At 43.5% G+C, this 17,431-nt stretch overlaps 1 protein-coding gene across 2 annotated transcripts in view; it reads right to left on the reverse strand.

The window, feature by feature from the left end:
• Positions 1 to 5,328: 5,328 nt before the first annotated feature.
• Positions 5,329 to 17,431, reverse strand: part of phf14 (PHD finger protein 14) — a 66,657-nt gene continuing 54,554 nt past the window's right edge. For both annotated transcript variants that reach the window (XM_047604954.1, XM_047604953.1), the window contains exon 18: positions 5,329 to 6,786. In XM_047604954.1, the coding sequence (XP_047460910.1) occupies positions 6,706 to 6,786 (81 nt within the window). In that variant the 3' untranslated portion in view covers positions 5,329 to 6,705. The remainder of the gene's footprint in view (positions 6,787 to 17,431) is intronic.

Here is a 17,431-nt window from a genome sequence, read left to right on the forward strand (position 1 = left end):
TGTAAGAGAGAACTCCATGTTGTTCCTATTATTTACCCTCCCTATGCAAACAGTGCATATTCACTTTAATTTCTGCTTCTTGTACATTTGTACATATGCAAATCTTGTATATTAATGAATGAATTAATTGATTTATCATTGTTTTTTTTATCATTTATTTGTTTCATGTACATTTTTTGTGATTTATTATAATTTATTTGTTTCATGTACAACAGAGATAATTCATTCCATTCAGGGAATTTATTTGATTGGAACAAAATAAATCTGTGTCCACGTGTTTGTAGGCCAGGACTGTCTAGATCAGGGGACCCCCAAACTGTTGGGAGATGAAGTAGGGACCCGCTACCTACTATATGTGTTCTATATTATCAGCTGAAAATAATAATATACAGGTTCAAATATCCATTTATACATATATATATAGCTGCACTGTTAGCGTCTCTTCTGCTAACATTGAGTCAGCATGTAATGTGTGACTGTTCTTTTGATCCCAACTTTAGTGGATGTGCTACTCTCTGAACAGTGAAGTGCTTGAACATACAGCAGAGGGGAGGTGGTGGTGATGGTGGTGGTGGAGGGGGGATGGTGGTGGGAGGGGGTCATCATAAGTGATGTGCGTGCCCTTGGAGGATTGAGAAGAATGGCGGGAGGTGGTCTGCTGTGCTCAGCAGCAGTGTCCTCTGAGGCGGATGTTTTATGTGACAGGGAGAAACGGTGCGGCTGACCCACGGCCATAAGCCTCTGGCCCCCCAAAACACACTCCGCTGTACGTTCGTCTGTCACACGCAGCCAGTTAATCACACCTGTAAAACGCGTTTCATTAAAAAAAATAATCATGAGCATGTAGACACAGGACTAACCAACAGCGTAACAGACTCAGAGGCAGAAGACGCCTCCACTTGCGGCGATAACGCGACAAAGCGAGCGGCATAACTCTCCGTCACCGCATCCATCCACTCTTCTATAGGTCCTTTTACTGGCTCGGATATTTTGGTGGTGCTGTATATGGGCTGATAATTTTTAAAAGGGAGACGATTCTCGGTTAAGGCTCACTGGCGGGTGATGTCCGTATGAATTACGCCTCCCATAAAGCTGTAATAGGAAGGACAATCAGCAGCTTGTATCTGTGCAGCCTTGCAGGGTATTTACCTTTTTATGTGGGTGTAAATTTGATATGTGCCAAGGACAAGCCTCTCACCAGATGTGTTTCCTTTTTGTATTGGCTCAAATGGCCACACACGGCACAGACACACAGCAGGAAAACAGATAAAGATTTGAGCGAGCCGGGGTCACATACAGCGGACTACAGGACCTTTGGCAATCGTGCAAAACCGTGATTAAACTAATATTCTTCTTTACCAGTTATTAAATACGTTGAATGTGGGAAGGTATTCCAGCAAAAATGATTGCATCAATCAAGCTGTCTGCATAAGAGGTCTGATTGCTGCTCGTCGGATCTGTCATAATAACAACCGCAGGTACGGGAGCAGACTGAATTATGGGTTGGTCGTCTGATGAGAGGCTATATCTCCATATCTACAAGACTGCAGGCACACATACAAAAAAGGAAACCTTCGCTCGCCCCCGAGGACAGCCTTCAGGAGTTTGAGGGGCTTATCCAGTATCTTAGCTGTTCCTAGTACTACGCTCCTCTGGACAGATACCTCTGATGCTGCTCCTGAGAATCTGCCGGAGCCGCTGCGTTCTGGGGGGGGGGGGTCACGGGGCCGCGTCTCTTCCATTTACCACAGGGAGCACTGTTGCCTTCACCTTCCGCACCTCTTCTAGCTCTTCTTTCGGCCATTAGTCTTTCTTGAGCTTCTCATCTTCCCCCTGCCTGATGTTGTTATCTCTGGGGAGACAGACTTCTAACGTCTACATACCGTGCAGAGGATAGTCCCCGCTCTTTCTTATCAGACTCCTTCTCAGACTCTTGCTGCCTGAGGTATTCACTAAGCACTTCATCAGCCCTGGACATCTTCCAGATGTATTTATGGATCTTGTTTATCTTGCCAGATCTTGTTGTTTCATCCAGGATGGTGGCCCTGAGCTCGCTAGTCCTCTGCCTCCTTCCTTCCTTCCTCGTACTGTATCACCTCAGGGGGCTGGGCTTGGGCTGAAACTTTCTGTGCATTTTGAAAAGCTTCGCTGTCTTGTTTTTTGGTTGTTTAGAGCTTTAGAACTTGTTATTTCCATTCGGCTGACTTTTCAGGAGTTGATTTACTCTCAAGCGTCTTCTTAAGTTCTGAAGTTGCATCCTGCTGGGGAAGGCCATTGAGGAGTGTCATAGCTATGGGGTGGGGATGTCTGGTCTGGTCTTGGTGCGTGCTACATGTCTAAGAAACATCCGTAGTTTCCCAGCAGAACAATGAATTGTCACAAGATGATCAATGTTATTAACGTCTCCTGTTTTTTTTTTTTTTTTTTTTTTTTCTCAGTGGTTTTAATGTTGTGGCTGTTTGCTGTATGGAAAGTGTGTCCAAACATTTGACTAAGTTATTCTACTTTGTAGACTAATAAAACTGAAGGAATTCTATAGAAAAAAAGAAAAAAAACAGAAAACATTCAAGATTCTTTACAGATGGCAAGTATGGATTTGAAGTGTGCACGTCTCAATGGGACACACCAACAAAAGTGTGGGAAAATAACAGGACTAAAATCCTTTGGGACTTGCAGACAAGCAGCTACCAATTAACCAGACATACCAGCAGTGGTGGACAAGGACCAGGAGAGGGCAGCTGTGACAGACATGGCCTTCACGACGAAGGAGCATAACTTCATAGTCTAAAGATTTTGAACAAGGAGAGGTCAGATCATCCCAGATTCATTCAAGCAGAAGTCCAAACCTGAAGTTCACTACGGCCACAAGTAGAACAAACACAATCAGTGACATCAGCGAACAGTTTGCACCAGCGAAAAGCAAACCAGCCGATAACAGCGGACGATGCTGGGAAAGTTGTGCAGAAGTTGTTCTTGTTGGATCGAGGGAACACCGTTTCACATTAACATCGTTATTAAAAGTGCATTAACCAAGCTTTAGTCTCCGCCGTCCTTGTTCACGAATAGCCAGTCATTCGCCGTGTCTTTATGAGCTGCTATTGATTTCAAATCGATACCAGTGCCCGACTGACTGATTACGTGAACACTTGCTGATAATTGTGGCACTTAGTCTTCACTCCTCTGTGTTTTTGTATGCGTTGACTTTGGCGCCGTAGTTTGTAAGAGTAAATAAGTTTTGTGCAGGGATTTTGTGTGTGTGTGTGTCTCAGACCACAGTTCTCAAAATCTACAGAACAGAAAGTCTATACCTTTATTAGCAAGTAATCACATCACAAAAAGATGTAGGCCTGCAAAAAGCTAGTGGCTGCAAAGTGCAGCATCGCTTTGGCAATAACATGAAATATGAGCCACAACATTAAAACCACTGACAGGAGAAGGAAATATCATTGACCATCTTGTGATCGGAGAACTACACAACATTAGGGAGGTGGTCATAATGTTATGCCTGATGAGTGTAATGTGCAACCCTTTCTGACTGCATTCCAGCATCTGCAGTTTGATCCATAGTGAATGTAGACAGCGAACGTGTGAAACAGCTGCGATTAAGACGGACAAATGCATTTGCACTCACTAGCATCTGTGATGGCTTAACTGTTCCTCTACTCGCTTAATTGTTTTAATAGCTTCGTGTTTTACATCTGTTGACACCGCGAAGCACTTTGGTCACCGTTGTGTGCCTGTTCCGTATAAATAAAGTAGACACGTTGAGGATACGCAGACACAACAAAGTGAGCAGTGTTTCCTTTGTTGCTGCGAGTGCTGGCTGTTAAACACTGCTCCACGCTCTGTGTTTTATCCTCGGCACCGGGAGCTGTTTAGTATTCCGCGGGTGTAAATGGGAGATTGGCGGGGCACTGGGTGGCAGAGCGGGCCACTCCGTCATTAATGTGCCCATCGCTGTTATCACACGCCTAATGACATCGCTCTCAGATGGCATGCTGGGAGCTCGACCGCGGGGAGCCCGGCTCAAACGTCTGCAGGCGCCGACGCCTCCCGTCATCAATTCCACATGTCTCTCCACCAAAATCTGAAGCCTCCAGATAATGTCTTTTACGGTTCAGCAGTCTTACAGGGCTTCCCTCCTGCCTGGCCTTGAAATGGGCAAATTAATAGTTCCTTTGAAACAAATTGGAATTACACCCCTCGATGCCTTAATGTCAGAAAGCGAGAGCGTTGACGTCCCAGGTCTGACTGCTGATGGAATATGAAGATCTGAGAAACACAATGAAGGGGAGGACAGTGTGAGCGGTGTATAGATATGCAGGAACCCCCCCCCCAACTCTCCACCGCACACGCATATCCCTCCCTCCCTGCTGAGCGTTGAATGGCACAGTGCTGTGTGGTCCGTGTAAATGGAAGGAAGGCTGGAAGTGTTTCATCTTTCAGTGTTCAGAGGGAAACCCTTTGGTCGTATGAAACAGTGACTGAATAATCTCACGAGACAGTCGGGCTATTTATCACAGCAACAAACACATGTGACCCACAGCACTAGTTCTGATCCTTTTGTCTTTTTTTTAATGTGGCCTAATAGGCATCCCGTACAGCGTTTTGTTCTGTTTTTAATTCGTATCTTCAGGGGTTGATGAACACATTTGCTCGACTTGTCTCAGCAGCCTGCAGAGCAAATAGCTGCGTTTTCTTGTCAATAAACTGTGCTAGGGCTAGGGCTAGGGTTAGGGTTAGGATTAGGTGATAGGTAGCCCTATTACCTTGACCTGGATGACTGAGAACCTTCACGGACATGCTTCTATGTGCAGTTTTAAGGTCCAAGTGAAGACACTGAGGGAACGGCGAAAACATTTGAAAGAGGGTAGAGAAATACTGAAATAATTTCAAGCCTTAATATGCTGCTCCCAGTTTGCCGAACCTCTTTATTAAATTTCTAACCTTTCAAAGCTTTTATACCAATGCGAGGCAGCTCAAGAACCTCCAATCCTTACTCCAAAGCACAGTTAAAACCAAAGAATCCAAATATGATTAAAACTCAGCAGCTATGAATATAAATATCCATGTAAATACCACATCAAATCAAGACGTTTCTGCAGTGGGACGTGTCCCTATGATGGTAACAACTACTACAGCCTTGGATCAGGAAACCAATGAACTGATACTATAACGACTCCTGACTAAAATCCCTGCCATGCATAGACGTAATCTGGATCCTCTTGCCAACTGTGGTGTCATTCTCATTTAATAGAACGTCTACATTTCTGGCTTTTTATAACCATTAACTTCTGCTATTGTAACAGGCAAAGAACCACGATGACAGAGGGATTAAGACGTTTAATGCGCAGTGTGACAAAGAGACATTTTTGCATTTCTGATTTATTGGCACTTCAAGGGATAACTATAATTTACAATGAACGCCTGATGGTTGTTGTAGCCCGACAGAAGTCCATGATCAAACCTAATGATCCGTTGGGTCTCTGTTCGCAGTCACACAAACTAAATAAAGTCGTCACTTTAAATCAACTTTGTTTTCCATCTCATGTGGTAAAAACACGGTCCAGTTGATTTGACATAATTAGACTAGGAACACTTTGGTTTCAATAAATGTTAATTAACATTAATAAATGTTTTCACTTGCTAAACTTTTGCTGAGAAGTGAGTGATGACTCCCCGGCGGCTCAGAGACTTAGTCTGAACCTCAGACCACAAGCAGGTCAAACAACCATCTGGCTAGGAAAAAGTAGTAAAAGAACCCCAAACTACAGCTACGGGACGAAGTATGTAAATACAATCTCTCACATTTCCTAAACATGGCATTTTATTATAAATCCAATGACAAAATAGATTGGCATGTAGCACTTGAATTCAGAGTTTAAAAAAGTTGTTTTTTCCCCCCACACGAAAAAACAAAACCTAGCACTTCAATTAACGGTAAATAATAATCAAGTGAGAAAATAAGTCGATATCTCATATGTGGGGGGAGGGGGAGTAAGAAGATATGCATAAAATACAAAAATAAATCCTCCAGTCAAATGTCAAGTGAAACACGCTTGAAGACAGTGAAAGCACTTCAGTGCTGACGTCTGACCAGTGGGAGCGTGCTCAGCAGGGAAGATGAAGATGTTGATGCGTGGGCTTTGAGAAAAAAGGTCAGCCACTCTCCGCTAGCTCCGTCTTGTAAACAGGACACTGAGGATGCGCTCTGTGTTGATCATGGTCTGATGATCATTAGTGTTGGAAAATAAATTGCATGGAAATGGAAGTCATAACTGCATCAGGTGGCTGGGTATTAGAAAGACTATCAGTGTTATAGAACGTAACAGTGGTGTGTGTGTGTGTGTGTGTGCATGTGTGCGTGTGTGTGTGTGTGTGTGTGTGTGTGTGTGTGTGTGCGTGTGTGCGCGCGCGCGCTCCTGTAGCTTAATTCTTTTTGGTGCTGCTTCATGAAGACGTCCAGTCCTGTCCATAAAAAGTACAAACTCTATCATTGAAACAGACGAAAATATTACCCTTTCAGTCGTGTTTTCTAAAATACACCTCTGGTAGCTAAACTCTCGGGAGTGGAAGCTAAGTGCTGGCTGTCTACAAACTTTAGGAGGAGAGTAGAAAGTTACATGTGCTATAGTCTGAACAGAAACAGCTAACATTGGAGGTGAACGCCACGGAACAGGTATGCTTGTATCCTCCTGCTCGGGTTCAGTTTGGAAAGTCCTGCTCTGCCGTTTCTTCTTTAACAGACTCCGCCTCCTCCAGCTGCTGCTGCTCCTCCTCTTCCTCCTGTAAAGGCACAACATATCACTGTCACAGAGGGCAGTCTGACGAACATTAGCCTCACCAGTGGATATGAAAAATGGAAGTTAAGACCAAGGAGTAGCAGTGAGTACTGGAAATGAGAGCTTATCTTTTCCAGAGAAGAATATGTTAATCTGCACGTCACTGCACAATGTAAGTGAGTTTTCCGGTTGGTCTGGATGCCTGCAGTCATGGATGATCTGTCATCACCATGGTACTGTATGTTAATGAAGTTCAGAGAGTTGTAGTAATGAGAGGTGAAAAAGACTTGGGCTGTAGAACGTGATGCACATTGTCAAAGGTCATGGTCTTAGCACAGAACCCTGCGGAACTCCACGACTAATATTTTGTATGAGTGGCAAAATCATAGCTGACATGGTCAAACTGGGATTTGTCAGACGGGATTCAAACCAGTCTTATGTGGTTCCTTTAATCCAGGAGGAGCCTTGGTGAGAAAAATACTACAGTCAGTGGTGTCAAATGCAGTATTACCATCTAGAAGGACACGTATAGAGAAAAGTCTGTTGTCCGAACCAGTGAATAGTTACACTAACCAGCGCTCTTTCTGTACAGTGATGAACTCTAAAAGACCATGTTCAAGACCATTTCTAACAAACTAGTTTGTATCATTCATTTCATTGCCAGAACAGGAAGACAAAGGTTCCACACTGCACTCTGAATAGTGGGCTAGGTGGAGGTTAAGCTGGAGAAACCAAGTAGCATTTCAGTTGAAATGGATGCGCTTTCAAATCAAAGGTTTTAAGAACATAGGGATGTAATTGCAATCCCATTGCAGGGTCCACCTTAGGTTGGATGAGTGGCAGAGCGCTGCTGTTATTAAGTAGCGTATGGGAAACTCAAGATGTGGTGTCTGGAATTTGGTCTTCAGCCACAAGTATTGTTGCCCTTCACAGTGAAGGATGTACTGTACCTGTTCTAAAGATAGAGAAAGTGGATGAAATCCCTACTCTGCCTGGGAAATAAGGTCCTGTATTGAAAAGTGATTTCAGAGCACTTTTATAATCAGTTGAACAAAGTCCTTTATGTTCAGGGTACAGCTTCACTTTGGAACGGATCGGTCAGGGTACAAAACACACCTGTTTTAAGGGAAACGCACCAGCACTGAAGTGTCTCATAAGTAAACACAGTTGGATTTCTCTGGTGAACAAGTTTGGCAGTAAGCAGCTCCGAACAAGGACAGTGTTGAGGAACTCGCTGCTGGAAAATGAGAACAGCAGTTCAGTGTCGCACGGTCGCAGCAACCAAAGAAAGCTATCAAACACGCTGCCACTGAACGCTGCCTAGCTTGACACGGTGTTAGCTGGTTGTAGTAGGTTAGCGGGCTATTAGCTGACGATAATGAAGACACAAACGGGTTTTAAAAGTAACAAAAAAATAAGGTGAGAGGCAGCTGATTTAGTACCTCAGACAAACTGAAAGTGACAGTGGTCGGAGCTGCAACAGTGATTAAGCAGCTCTGACAGATACAATTATCCCGCCCCCCTCCAGAGGTTAATAAACACATCTACACACCCGAATGTGTGATTGCCAGTCCGCAGCACCTCACAAATGTGTATGTTGTGTACTCATTGGAAGATACATACAGAGAGAACCTTCTTTAACGCATTCTGGCATTATCTGCACCTGGTTCTTCAATAGTTCTTCCAGAAAACGACTGTCCGTCAAGGACAATCACTGGGGAGGTGAAACTGCACTGTAGCCTGCTGATTAAAACACGAGTCTTTGAAAAGACAAGCTTCTCAGTACTTCCTTTATTTATTTATTTTTTCTTAAAAACCTGTATCGCCAATGGTACTTACTGAAATGTTTTCACCATAATGTTGTGTTCATCATTTCGTTTTATGTAAAAACATTTACCAATTTGGCATAGTCTAAATAACAGGGATGTTTCTTACACATGTACTGGACATGTGTACGGTGTATTGGAAGAGAAAAGAAAAACAACTTAATACATCTTTTCTTTTCTTTTCTTTTTTTTGTATAATACAGAAAAGGCTGTGTTAGGAACAGCCATGAGTTTGGTCCTTGGCAACTGGACCACATACAGTGGTATCCTAGAGCAAGACACAGAACCCCTGTTTGCTCCCAGTGCTTGGGACTGGATGGTGAACGTGTGCGCTTTTGGACTTGTGGTAAACTTTTCTTAAAGAAATAAGCTAGCGCATTTGGTTCGCATACTGAGAGTTTCCTGCTGGTCCAAGATGATGAAAAGCTCCAACTCTGAAATATATAATAAAAGAAAAAAATGGGACTATATATATATAGTCCCAGTTTTTTCTTTATATATATATATATATATCTTAATTGCAGGTAATGTAATAATATTCAATCTGTGACTCTGGAGAGACAAGAGGACTTGCTCATGTTGAGTCTGACCTGAAAAGACACTGCATATATCCAGCCATCATTATTCAGTATGAATCAACAATGGGTCAAGCAGAGCTATGATATTTTTGCCGTCTTAAAGTTCTTTATTCAGCCAATTATATGGAATCATTAGGAGGCTGGTTAAGCAACTGTCGGCCAGTTTGAAGGAGCTGTTGTTAAAACACTCATTAAAACTCTTAAAGAAGACTCATGCCTCGTCTTTTGATACTTGAGATGTAGCCTTGTAGACTGACAACTTCTATTGTCTTACAGACACATTCCATTGGTCTAATGAACGGCCGGCAGCAGAACAGAATCAGCCCAGTGTAATAATGAAGACCGGAATTTAATTATCAGTTAGGCCATAGATAAAGATGTACAGAAACGGTGTATTTCCTTGACTCAGCTGTAAATTATTAATTGTGGCGTATGTTGCTGAGCTACTTGCAGTCTGTGTTAAGGCATGTGTGGTTGCAGTAAATTAAGGTTAGGGTTAATGAAATGCGCAGCCTATAAATCATCTCTTACTAACAGGAACCTTGGTGCCTCTGGAGAACTCTTGATATGCAGCCTCCCCTGGAGAAAAATGTGCTACTTTTACCTGAACTCTGGATACTTTCTGGTGCCGGTCCATAGGGTTGACATAAATCTAGTGGCGGGATGACACCTCATGAACTCCACCATCGTATACACTCGTACCATCCACCAAATCTCTCTGACAAGCCTGCCAATTTTCCAATTACCTGTGGCGCCATCCGTTATCGGAGGGCCAGTCAGCTCTTAAATGGGAAACAAGAGGGGAGGAGGGGCCAGCGCATGCTAACTATCTCATAAAGCCAGAGATGTGTCTTGCATGCCTCCTCCTGTGCTGATTTAGTGTGTGTCCCTGGGGAGGGGAGGGTGACACCGGTCCTCCTGGCCTCTCAGGGCCTTCGCAGCATTTCTCATGGGCTCTTTATCCTCCACGCTGCAACCTTTCAGCCACCTATCACTCCTGTCTCCGCCTGTGGGAAAGCAAACGTATGCCCGCGCTCTTCCCCGGCGCTGGTATTATCCTGCTGTCTCTCCGCCTGCAGAGCCTCCCCCTCTCGAGAGAGAGCGAGCAGTGCAGGAGGAGGGAGACGCATTTCCCCCCGTCTTCACCTGTTTTCGTGTTTCTGTAAGTTTCAGTAAATCTGCGCTCGCAGTGATACCACATCTGAAGATTACCTTCCGACGGAGCCCACTCTTCATTTATCTGCACTTATAGCCGGGCTCATGGAGTGAGTCTAGAGAAATTGCCGGTGCAGCACGCAATTTAAAGTGTCAGGGAGATGGAGAAGACGAGCTGTTAATCATATTTGAAATGCATGCATCGCCTGGGGAGCATCTGACAAGTTGTTTGGGAAGGGGTGTAATTGCTGTTAGAGCACACGTAACAGATTGCGATTCTCTAAACCAACTCCTTCACGTGTCACGGCGTTATTGAGCGGTACCGACATAGCTCCAACACAAAGACACAAGACACACGAGGGAAAGAGATGAATAACCACAATGTTTCACGTTTCAAGCTAAAATGTGTTCCCCTTAGAATTTGCGCCCGCGTTTACGATAATTAACCACAACATTATGACCACTGACGGGAGAAGTAAATAATAATGATCATCTTGTGGCAATTCAGCGTTCTACTGGGAACTTTTGAATCTGGTATTCAGACCAGACACCTCCACCCCATAGCCATGACACTCCTTGAATTGCAGCACACATCCCCAGCAGGATGGACACACACAAAAATGGTTTAGGAACAACTCAAAAAACGTGAGGAACAGCACAAGGTGTTGACCTGGCCAAATTCCAAACTGATCAAGGATCTATGAGATGATCCACAGAGGCCCCTCCCCCTCAACACATAGGACCCAAAGGCCCCCACTAAGAACATTCTGTTTCCAGACACCACAGGACACCCTCAGGTTTGAAGGCACAAGGGAGACAAGTGGTCATAATGTTATGTCTGATTGATATACCTGTGCAGTGAGTTTTTTTTATTTTTTTTATTTTATTGGACATTTCAAACAGATGAATTTACAAAAATTGGATCCCAGATGTTTGACCCTTATTGACTTTAATTGCAGAAAAAACTGCACAAGAGGTCAGATGTCTCCATTATTCTTTTACACCCAAGACATTTATGTAGAGATTTTACTGTACTGTTACATACATTTGGATGTAATGTACATTTGAGGGGGTCGTGCATTTTGAATGGCATTTAATTTACTTATACTTACTGAAGGGTAATTTATGCTATTTTTCTTCATATCATATCAACGATACTCAGTAATACTGAGGCGTATGTTGTAATGAATGTGCAATGATGTTCTACTTGAATTAAAGGAGTGTACGCTTTTTATTTAGAACTGGATGTTTCTTTATTAAACTTTCTTGCTCTAACATGATTGTTCTACACTTTGGTTTGAAAATAATACTACAGGTGACACTCCAAGGCGTACATAAGAGAACATTCAGAAATAAGACGTATAATTCTTTACAATCTTCTTTCTATTCTAAGGTCTTTTTTTTTCTTTTTTTTTTAAATAACCCTTTTAACCTCTGTAATCAGTTAGAATGTCATCGCATCGGCGATGAATGACATATCCAGGCTCCTGTTTTTAAAAAGCACGGCCATAATTACTAGTCTCAACCTAACATTATACGTGTTGCTGTAAAAGACGCGTGTTGCTCTCGATCTGTTCAACAATCGTAGCACGTTTAAACCGCTGCGACGTCCAGCGATCCAGAGACAGAGGGGAGAGGGGCACTGGAAGCGGCGATGTTCTACCTCCTCCTGTTGTCTCACTGTGGAACACAGGGGCCGGGGTGTGGAGCCGCGTTCTGCATCGGCGGCCTCGGCTGGAGACATTTGCTTTGTGGAGAGCGAGGCGCCAGCGGGAGCTGACGGGCTCCGGCTTTGTGGGATATCTCCATCCCTCTGGGCAGACAGAGGAGATGAGTGAAGAGAGAGGAGGACGGCGGGTTTGTCGCACGCGTTCACTTTCCATAGGCTGGCAGGCCCTCTGGCACTAACATATACATATATGATAATGAAATGCCACCGCTTTTTATCCAAGTTGGGGTCGGCGTTTTAAAGGGCACGAGCAGAGTGTCTTTGTCATGTGATGCGAAGGAGGAGGAGGAGGCGGAGGCGGAGGAGGAGGAGGAGGAGGAGGAGAGCTCAGTCTGAGCCCTAGATGGCAACAGAGACCGGTCCAGCTCCAACACCGCTCAGCCTCACATTTACTGCAACATGTGAGCACACGCGCAAACAGAAAGCCTCATAAACTCGGATTAAAATTGCGCCGTAAAGAAATCATAATGTACAACACAGTGTGTGCTTTAATAAGCTTTGCCGTTCTTTATCAAGCCTATGCAGTCCTCAAAAGAATTAGCGGTTAATTAGCGGGATTGATTTTCTTATCATGTTTTCTGCTTTCACTGTATTCATTTATGAGAGCGTCTTACAGCCACAGCGTGCGCGTGCAGGAGGGGCCCCCGCTTCCTCTCACCTCCGGGGGACGCTCTCCTCTCACGGTCCGATAAATCTTCAGCCACCGGCGCAACTGGACGAGCTGAACGATCGGGCGAAACCGGATTTGAACCAGAACTTCGTTGCACAGTGTAAACGAACTGATTACTATCACATTAAATTGCAAAATGAAACAAGAAGTATTGACATCTTGGTTCAAAATGTTAGAATTCCTCCTATATCATATGTTAAAACATGGCCCCGACCTAAACCTATAGGTTTAAAAGACATTTTTCACTATTTTATTTCATCAATTACATTTTAATAGGATTTTATCACTGCTACAGTTGTAAAACTGCTGTGGTGATTCTATTCTAAATCCATTCAGTACTGTAGCAACAGCACATTAAAGTATCAATAAGAAGTACATTACTGTAAAGCCACCAGTTCCTCCCATCTATAACTCATATCAGCAAACAGGGATACACACTATAGCAGACATGTGCACTATAATCACATTGTGAGCCAAATATTGTCCCACAACTAGCTTCATTGTGGCGTCGTTCCAGAACTCATAAACAAATGTAATTATTCAGCTGTGCAATTTCCCCTACCCCTCTCTTCTCTAAAAACTTTAAGACGTGGATAAAACTCACTAAACGCGAGTAACGGGGAGCAGCACGCTCCGCGTGAGAGCGTGTTCAAGCACAGCTCCACACACACGCTCACCGGCCCAACAGTGTCTCACGTCTTTTTGCCATTCAAGAGACGACACAATTGCAGTAGGTCATAAACAGCAGCTTCATTAGGCTGTTCTGGCAGTCCGTTACTCGCTACATTTAACCACCTCTGCCCCCAGCGCTCCTCACGCGCTCCTGCTCCTCGGCACCCACAAACTAGTCACCAGAGAGCACAATTAATTTCATGACTGCGCATATTTGCAGTTCCCATTTCATTTATTACAAAGGGCATTGTTTAATGTCCATCTTTTTTTTTTTTTTCCGCCTTCTTCTTGTTCGTTCGTCATAGAAATGAATTTCCATTTTAGTGGGCCATGACTGATGCCGAGATGAACTTACCAGGCGATGCCTAATTTAATCAGAGGTAAAATGCACAAGCAGATTTTTTCGTTTTATCGCCTCGTCAGATAACTTCAGACGCCTACTAAAGGGGGAGGTCGGGAGGAGGACTTGTTTCTCTGGGTTTCCGATATGAAGCAGTTTGAAATAAAGCAGAGAATCATATACAAATCTTGTCTGTATACAGAGATTGTCGGAAAACTGGTGGTTTGCTAACTGAGAACACAGAGACTAAATGGTGAACATGTTTTACACAAAATGATGATCTCTACAGAAACGGTTTCACTGTAGAAGCATTGAATTGTCACTACATGCTCAATGTAATTAATTTCTGTCAGTGGTGTTAATGTTGTGGCTGATCAGTGTACAACACTGTGTTCAATTAGTGAACTTTACTTGGGGCAAAATCATGTTCGCTGCTTCCAGTCTTTATGCTAAGCTAACACAACCCTACTCCTGCACTGTACTCTTTATTCAAGCTCTTATTAATTGCAATTGATTTAAAAACAAAACAAAAACAATGATAATCTCTTACCCCCACAGATGACCACAAGTGACTTCTCAAAATGAGTTTAGATCACATTTGAAGAAAATGTCATCATGTTGCTTGCTGTTAGAAATCCAAACTTAAAACAGCAACAACACATATTTATAAAAAAAAATAAAAAAAAACAACAACAACAACAACAACAACCAAAAAACAAATCAAACAAACCCCAAAACAAACGGTTAATCTGCTTTCTTCAGCTTGAGGCATCTGCATTCACATAATTATGTAAAGCAAATTTGGGGGCTTAGTGATGGTGAGTGATCCAACTGGAATCCTTCCTGTTACGAGAGTGTTCCTGCTGTGGCCCACTGGAGTGATTTACTGTACGGAGCCCATTAAATACAGTCCAAAAAATGCCAGCTACTTTGTCCAAGTCCAAACACTTGCAGGTCACCTATCCACACCGTGGGATTATGAATGTGCTAATATTCAATAAAGAAGCTCCATGAAGAAGTTGAATAACATCTTAGCAGAAATACACAGATATGCTCTGGATCACTGGTGACAAATGCTTTTATTGAACCCTTTCTCTATACTTGCTCTTTATGATTTCAGCCAATAACAGCTCTCTCACACCAGCCAGGCATAATATCATGACCACTTTTTTAATATTGCGCCTGCAAAATAGTCATCAGAGAATGGACATGGGTCTTCTGACGGTGTCCTGTGGTGTCTGGAAACACACTGTTGTAAGTAGGGGCCTTTGGGTCCTGTGGGTTGAGGGGAGGGGCCTCTGAGGATCATCCCACAGATACTTGATCGGTTTGGATCTAGTGAATTTGGAGGCCAGGTCAACACCTTGTGCTGTACTTGATGAGTTTTTCCTAAGGTTGTTTTTGTGTGTGTCTGTGTCAGGCTGCTGGGGATGGCTGCTGCCATCAAGGAGTATCATTGATATGTGGTGGGGGTGTCTGGTCTGGTCTAGGTGGGTGCCACATGTCCAAGTAAGATTCACATGAATGAATGCCAGGTTCAAAGGTTTCCCAGTAGAACACTGAATTGTCCTGAGATGATCAATGTTTTTTACTTCTCCGGTCTGTGGTTTTAATGTTGTGGCTGATCGGTGTACCATATAACCTATAAGTCGCAAACAAGTTAAGGTCAAAATATATATTTAGAGTTTATTCTACTAAGTTGCGCGCACAAAGAAACTTCATTATGCATATTTATGGAGCAGCTATCTCTCTCCTGAATTCCATTAGAATATGGCACGCTGTCTGCCCATGCAGAAGGAGCCAAGGACTTGTGGGAATGCTATCTTAGCGAAGGCTGATGGTGCTGTTTCTCAGTGTCCGCTGCACTGTTTGTAGCCATAAAATACCGAGGGCTCTGAGAAGTGGCCTCATGTACGTTCTCTGCTAAGAGGGTTATTAGAATGAAGCCAGGTCCGGAGAAATGGACTGCTGGGCCACCGGGGAACCCGACAGCAATCACACACTCCTGTTTACTCCACAAATTGGCCCCTGAGAGGGGCATGGGCGTCTGTAGCGGCCAGTTAAAGTGATTGAGGTGACTCCTAGCCATTGATTTTCCCTTCGTCTTCGTCGTCCCGTCTGGCCACCCTTGACCATGTTCAGTGCTCCCTGCAGACTAGTTTAGCTGGCCCTGCTCGCCTTTAAATCACATTAAACTGTGGTTAAACTTTGGCCACGTCCAAAAGACAACCATCATTGATGAGTTTATCATACCTTAAGTACCTCATACGCTTGAGTAAAAGCCTCGACTGTTGGGCTTATTGATTCCGCTCCCCGCAGGGCATTATAATTAAACTTGAAAACAGATAAGAAAATGTGGAGGCAGAATAATTCAAATCCCGCTCAGGGATTCATCTTGATTCCATAAATACACCAATGATGCCGATTAAACCAATCAGATTGCTAATGGAAAATGGCTCATTGAGAAAATAAAAACAGGTTAGAGGTTAGATTGTTCCACTAAGATAGGCAGCCACTGAACAAGGAGTCGGCAAAAAAAAAAAAAAAGAAAAATGCTTTCTCCGTGCCTCTCTCTAAATACCAGACCAGCTGATGAGTAATGATGCCTATTTTTCTTTCAATTTACTCCATATAGTAAAGGCAGCAGAGTGTGACACTTCATTAAGTTAATTAGGCTAACTTAATTACAGCCATTCACAGGTCAAGCGTGAAGCTTCTGATTGATGGCACAGCTTCCAAAGGTAATCTTCCTTTGGAAAAAAAAGAAAAAAAAAAAAAGAAAGAAAAGTTAGCTACTAAAAACCCATCAAACATTACACTTTCTTTACACTAAGCTCCAAAACACCCGGTGGTAAAATGGAAACGCGAGCCTTAAACACATAACACAAACAGCTGAATACTCTGAGGTCATAACAGAACTTCAAATACGGTTTTGCTCGCTGAGTGGGAGGAGGCCTGTGGCTGCAGAGGAAGTGAAGAAAATGAAACTTTTACGGACAGTAATTTCAACAGTTGCAATCCTTTTGATGACAACAAGTCTGAGTGCAGCTAAAGTAGTGCATCCCACACAAGTTCACAGTTGAGCACTTTAAACACTGTCTGAGCAACTTTAAGAGCTTTTGGCATTTCAAACCTTTTATCCAAATCTTCTGGTCTGATTCACCGTGGAGCACAGCGTGCCGAGCAGTGCTGCAAGGGTGTAAATAAAGCCTTAAACAAGCGCCCTTTGGCATGGTAACGGGCCTGAATTAAAGGCCATCCGTATATTATGGCAAGACTGTCACTTTACTACCGAAATCAATTTGGGGAGGGCCTGGAGCAACAGCGGGAGGGATGTGGCCTCGGTCGGAGCAAGGTTTATCTAAGCCGAGCAGGCCGGGAGAAACACAGCGTCTGTAATGAACTCAAGGGTGTTTAATAAAGCCTTTTATTGTCGCTGCGCGCGGGGGGAAACAAGTGTGCGGCGGCCCCGAGGTTCGGCTTCACATTTCCCTGAAACACTGTCGACCAGCAGCTCGTCTGTAATTACTATCACCCAGCAAATACCTCGACAATACAAGCAAATCAGAGAGACAAATCATCATCAAAAAGATATTTTGTTATCAATCAGGGATTCACAGACAGAAACCCATTTACTGTGACCTTTAGGAGACAATAAGAAACGCACGGAACAAAAAGA

This window comes from Mugil cephalus, chromosome 14 (genome assembly GCF_022458985.1).
Source record: "Mugil cephalus isolate CIBA_MC_2020 chromosome 14, CIBA_Mcephalus_1.1, whole genome shotgun sequence".
In the NCBI taxonomy this organism is placed as follows: Eukaryota; Metazoa; Chordata; class Actinopteri; order Mugiliformes; family Mugilidae; genus Mugil; species Mugil cephalus.